At 35.5% G+C, this 6,000-nt stretch overlaps 1 protein-coding gene across 3 annotated transcripts in view; it reads right to left on the reverse strand.

Moving 5' to 3' along the window:
- LOC119995183 (sodium/hydrogen exchanger 8-like) overlaps positions 1-4,339 on the reverse strand; it is a 39,853-nt gene extending 35,514 nt beyond the window's left edge. The window contains exons 1-3 of one of the 3 annotated variants that reach the window (XM_038841602.1): positions 3,924-4,339; positions 1,470-1,520; positions 1,234-1,325 (exon numbers count right to left, since the gene is read on the reverse strand). In XM_038841602.1, the coding sequence (XP_038697530.1) occupies positions 1,234-1,325; positions 1,470-1,520; positions 3,924-4,143 (363 nt within the window). In that variant the 5' untranslated portion in view covers positions 4,144-4,339. The remainder of the gene's footprint in view (positions 1-1,233; positions 1,326-1,469; positions 1,521-3,923) is intronic. The other 2 variants (XM_038841603.1, XM_038841601.1) reach the window with 2 other exon arrangements.
- Positions 4,340-6,000: the final 1,661 nt, after the last annotated feature.

The following is a 6,000-nucleotide window of genomic DNA, read 5'->3' on the forward strand; positions in this document are numbered from 1 at the left end:
GAATTATCATATTTTACGTATTTCTTCAAAAATACGTACACTTAATTGGTTTCGTTTAATCAATACGTTTTGGTGCTTTTTCATGCCATTTCGCACCAATTCGCGCACCGAAACGCGCATCGCAAACGTTTTTGAAAACACTGGATTCAATAGATCTTTTCTACAGCTTTTAGTTTCTTACTACAGATGATTTTCGTTGTCAAATAGGTAGGCCTTTAGATCCAAAGGAATATGAAGTTTGGCAAATAAAAAAGTCTGATTTGAGTAAAAGAGCTCTATGCTCTCTTTTCGCCCACCTGGCCTAATACCTTTCCTTTTATTTTTCTCTTCTCAAAAGGAAAAAAAAAATCCTACTTATGTTCCTCAAACAAGTTTTCTATGCCATTGATTCTCTTCCATTTTTAATTCTAGATTTAATTAACCCTAAACTTGGGCTATATCACCTTGCTTAGTTTCAGGAAAAAGAGCTTGAAGCAACAAAAATAGTTGCCTCACAAGTCACACAGAAGGTTATGAGAAGCAAAAGATGCTTCTTTTTTACCCAGGCATAGTTATTGAAGTGGCTTAGGCTCCTAATAGAGGGGAGTAGCTCTTACAGCAATGGCCTCAAGCCAGAAAGTCTTGAAGCAAGATTTGAAGTTTAAGGACTTGTTCACAGTTTCTGTGCAGAGAGATGTAAAAGGAGATGAGTTTAAGAAACTATCAGCATGGTCTTGTTTCAATTCTCGTCAGAAACGTTAAAGAAAGTCAACTGGTGTTTCAGTTTGTAGATTGATATGGATTTAAGCCATCATATGAAGGTTGGGTCCCAATCCAAGAGAGTTTTTTTCATTTTTTTAAGTTTCTGGCTCGATGAACTGACATGGCTTAGTAAGTAGGGCCTGAGTAATTTAATTCTAAGAGAAGACACATGCAAACCTTATGATATCTGATTCCTCAATTTTCAGAAGCAAGAGATCTTCTAGCGTTCATGTTCTCTCAATTTGTTTATGCTACAATCATGCAATCAATAGAGGGTTCTCATGTTCTTAAGTTGTTCAATTAAATCAATCTAAACATCCAAAAAAGTGCATGCATTCTTACCCTTTGTTTTGTGTGTGTAGGGTGGGTGGTAATGGAGACGGAGAGAGAGACAGAGGTGGGGAGGGGGAATCTGCAAAACTACAATGGCTACGCCTAGAATAATAAAAGTTTACGGCATTCAATTCCTAGAACAAAATAGGAAAAACAAACCTTTATTTGGTGGACTTCCATAGAAAATGAACTCTCGAAAAGAAGGGCAGGAAGAAAAACAGCCAAAAGGAGGTCAGGATCAATATTTGCCCCTACAAATACACATACATGAAAGGCCACAATTTATAGCTAAACGACTTTTAGTAAAGATAATGTTAGCTATATGACAGTTGAGCCGCAATTGAACCTGGTTACAATAACACCGAGAAAGGAACCAGAGAGAATTAGTAACTTACATAGACGAATGCCATTCCCAATCTTTCCCAGTCGATGATTTGTACCATATTCTGCAAATAAAAAAATTCACTTAGCATAGCATTAACAACATGATTAGTGACAGCATGCACACAATTATCATTTTACAACAAAAAGGCACAACATAGTATCTAGCTTGTGGGGATGATTTGGCAGTCATATCTAGCCTCCTTACTCCATACTGCACATACAAGATCTAAATGACATAATGAAATGAAAACAAAAATGAGTACCAAACTGAACATTCCAACAAATGGTTGCCCTTGTATAGATATCAAAAGCATCCAATGGCAACAGGTAAATAGACACCAACTGAATTATAATGTTGACTAAAAGGAAAATTTATAAAAGTTAGTATCAGAAGTGAATTAAGGAAGCTGGACGCATAAAGTCCTAGACAACAGATCATAATGAGAATATTTTTGTGACTTGCACACCTTGGAAAAGCCTCAGCAGAAAATTGCTCATAATCTATTCCAGGACTCTGAAAATTTCTCACGACTAGTGCTGTATTGTTATAATCATTGTGACAATTAACAAAAAGAAAAAAGGAAAACTACAAGCTGGACTCACTAAAAAAGTTCAGAAGAAATCAGTCAAACAATAGGCATTGTTGCAATGACTTCTAAATAATAATGTGCTCCATCTGGGGTCAAGTATAGCTTTGAATAAGGGTTCATTTAGCTTACAAATCTTTGGGATTGTGACTCATTATTGTAGTTGTTGTACAAAATTTCATACTCAAGTACCTTCACAATTGTAAGGCACAAAAAACAATGAGACAAAAGTGAGACAAGGATAATCACCATGAAAAAAGGTAGATATTTAAATATGGGAACTCGACTAAAACAGAGATGAAGGAACTTACATCATAGACAAAAACAATATCTCATGATATGATTTAGCAATATCTTATTATATTAGCACAGCATTGTAATTTGCAAATAAAATTACTTTTCAGCCTGAAACTCATATCAAAAAATAGTAAAATGAAAGAAGAACGATGGCTCACAACTGTGGAGGATGCGAGGAGCACAGTTGTCTGATATAGATATCAATGTTGTTACAAGCGAAAGGCGCACAAAGGCACACGACCCATTAAACACCTGAGGCGCAAGGCGCACACCCGACCGGAGCTAGGAGCAATTTTACTTTAAATATAAATAAATATAGAGACATGTCAATAAATATATATATAAATTTATTATATACTAGTCACATATTAGTTTATTATTTTTAATACCTTAGCGGAGACACGTCAATAAATTAGCCACTCAAAAATACACATGTCATAATAGAGATTGTTTCAAAATCTGCACTGTTAAGAACTAATGTAGAATTCATATGTTTTTGACACATATATTAAGCTTTTGACACATGTATTTTTAGACAAGTAATGTAGAATTCATATGCTTTTTACACATGTATTAAGCTTTTGACACATGTATTTTTAGACAACTAAAGCTTTTGGCACCTGTGTTTTTAATGCCTAGGACAATTTGACATCTGTGTCTGTCAAAAATAAAATGAAAGTTTTTAAAAAATATCTTTAAAACAGAATGAAAAAAATCTTTAAAAAACACTCAACTTACCTCTTTTTAGCCTAGGTGCACGCCCGGCGCGCCTAGGCGCACGCCTAACCGCCTGGTGTCAACACTGATAGATATATGGAAGTTCGACTATTATTCTACAGGGATTGATGAAGAGAAAATCCTCCAAAGCGAAAGTAATCTATATATGTTTTATGTTGAAAGAAAAGGTACTTAAGATCAAGTCAGTTATAAGGTCCACTAAGCTTTACAACATAGAACAGCAAGAATTGAAGAGGGAAAAAAAGAGTTTTGTTTCAGTTGTTTACACAACCAAAGACATGGCCGTTGAAGCTTTTTTTTTTTTTGGTAAGTAGGCTGTTGAAGCAATACCAGCTAAGATTGTAAAAATTGGAGATAAATGCATCAGCTACAGCAGAACGGCAAATCAAAACAAAACAAGGAAACTAAAATTGGAAACATATGGATCAGCTGAATGTCGAATCAATCCAATACAAGATGACAGAAAGTTCATTATAGGGCTTTATCATGTGCAGCAAGGATCAACGGGATAGCAGTGAGGAACCAAGGCAGCAAAGCATGTGGGACAAGGCTATAAGTAAAGAAACAAGGGAGAAGACCAATAGATTGGTTAAACCCAAGTAGCGGAAATTCAAGGTTACAGTAATCAAGTTAAAATCGATCTTCATTTTCTTCAAGTGGTAGTTTCACAGTTCAATTGGTAGATTTAGTCTTCATCTTCTGAAATACAAGTTACTAAATAAAACATGAAAGTTGTAGCTACCCTGTGCCAGTAATTAGTTGGAAGTACATATAAGAAAACAACGACACATAAAAAAATACAAAGGGAAAAGGCAAAGAAGCATAGAAAGATGAAACCTATACCAATAGCACCAATGGTGACTCCGCCGACGAGAAGAGCGACGGTGTACGGGACTTTTGTGCCACGCAAGACGTGCCTGCAGGCGATCCCAAGCACCAAGCTTAATCCAAAGAAAATAACGGCGTCGGCTGGTTTCGAATCAGAAGATGACGACGGAGAAGATTTAGAGTTGGCCTCGTCTAAGATTCTAAACGGAAACGTCGCCTCTATCACACTCGCCATCGCAGTTGACCAGCAGTAGAGCGCTTCAGTTGCTAAATATTGGCTTCGTCTTTCTCCCTCTCTGTATTTCAATTGTGTGCGTACGTAGAGAGAGAGGTGGATAGAGGTGGATTACTAATAGGGATGATATTTGGGGAAGGCGTGGTGGACTGAGTTGTTGTGTTTCTCCGAGTGAGTGAGAGAGTGAGCTTAAACTCGTTCGGTAGAATTTTCCCACGAAACTTCCCTTTTGCAAATTACCTAAACATCATCGGATTGGGTTTTAGAAAACAAAAGTGCAATAGAATATTTTAGAAAATAAATTGAAGGGCATGTTTGGTTAAAAATTTTAAAATTGTTTTCTGTTTTTGAAAATTCAAATGGGATTGAAAATTCGTTTGGGTGGATGTTTTTAGAAATTATTCTGTAAAACTCAAAACCAAAAAAAATCAAAAAATCAAAACTAGTATTTTGTGTTTTATAAAATTCTTTCCACTTTCCTCTTTTCTCTTTCTCCATGCAAAATCTTCAATCAAATTAATTTTATTTTCATCATTATTTCTTAAAAATTACTTTCAAAATCTAAACTTAAAATCAGTTTTTAAAAACAAAAAAACAAAAATATTTCCAAACACACCCTTAATGATTTCTCCCTCACACAAGTGAAATTTCCCTCTTTTTTTTGTCCTTTTGATTATTGTTCACTTATCCAACATAGACAAGTGACATCATTGTAATCTTACTAGTGTTAGTTGTGCAAATGGATATACAACTAGAACAGTGGTATATGGTTCGATTCATGGTTTTGTTTTTTTAAAACCGTGATTAACCAGACCAAACCGTATATATTAATAACAATTAAATTAAAATATATAATTATATATAATTACAATTAATATTTCACATCTGTAAATATAATAGTATAATTATGTAGACATAACAGACTAACAGTAGAACTTAATGTAAGTTTATACTTTATATTATTATATAATTATAATTAATTAAACTAGTATAACTCTTACTCTATTTTGAAAATGAAAATTGAAAAGTGATGTTTGAAAGTCAAAAGTTGAAACGCAAAAATCTTAAAATGCTAAATGGCTTTTGACTTTCCAAAGATGTAGAGAGTTGAGAAGACTTGAGAGTTCCTTCATTCCTTGACGGCTTGACTTCCTTGATTCCTTTTAAAATAATGTGTTGAAAAAGGTAAATTCTTTCTTATTTCTTAACTGTACCGTTTGTGTAATATATAATACAAGAGACCCCATCAGGGTTGTAGACGTTACAACACTTTTGGTAAGAAAATATTACAAGGCTTAGACTAAGGAGATAACTATGTAATTGACTGAGGAGATAATCATGCATCTAATTAAGGAAGATATATACAGACTTGATGTGGTGAATAATCATGAGGAGGATTTATCTCTATCATGGCCCCGTTCAGCAGCGATGGAGGCAACTGAACGGTATTCGGCTTCAGTAGATGAACGGGCTACTGTACGTTGCTTTTTAGAACTCCAGAAAATTGGGTTACGGCCAAGGTAGATAAGATAGGCCCCGGTGGAAGTATAGTCATCCTGGTTGCCTGCCCAATATGTATCAAAGAAGGCATGGAGAGATGTTGGAGAATGTTTGTACAGAACAATACCATGGTCCAGAGTTCCACTGAGATAACGCAATAAGCGTTTTGCGGCGGTCCAATGTTCAGTAGTGGGACAATGCATAAACTGAGAGAGTTTGTTGACGGTGTAGGCAATGTCTGGGCACGTGAGTGACAAATATTGGAGGCTGCCAACAACGGTGCGGTACTCTAGGGGATCTGAGAGAGTTGTGCCCGAGTATAGTGTGAGAATGGGAGCAGTAGCAAGAGGTGTAGCC

Source organism: Tripterygium wilfordii, chromosome 3 (genome assembly GCF_013401445.1).
Source record: "Tripterygium wilfordii isolate XIE 37 chromosome 3, ASM1340144v1, whole genome shotgun sequence".
Classification (NCBI taxonomy): domain Eukaryota; kingdom Viridiplantae; phylum Streptophyta; class Magnoliopsida; order Celastrales; family Celastraceae; genus Tripterygium; species Tripterygium wilfordii.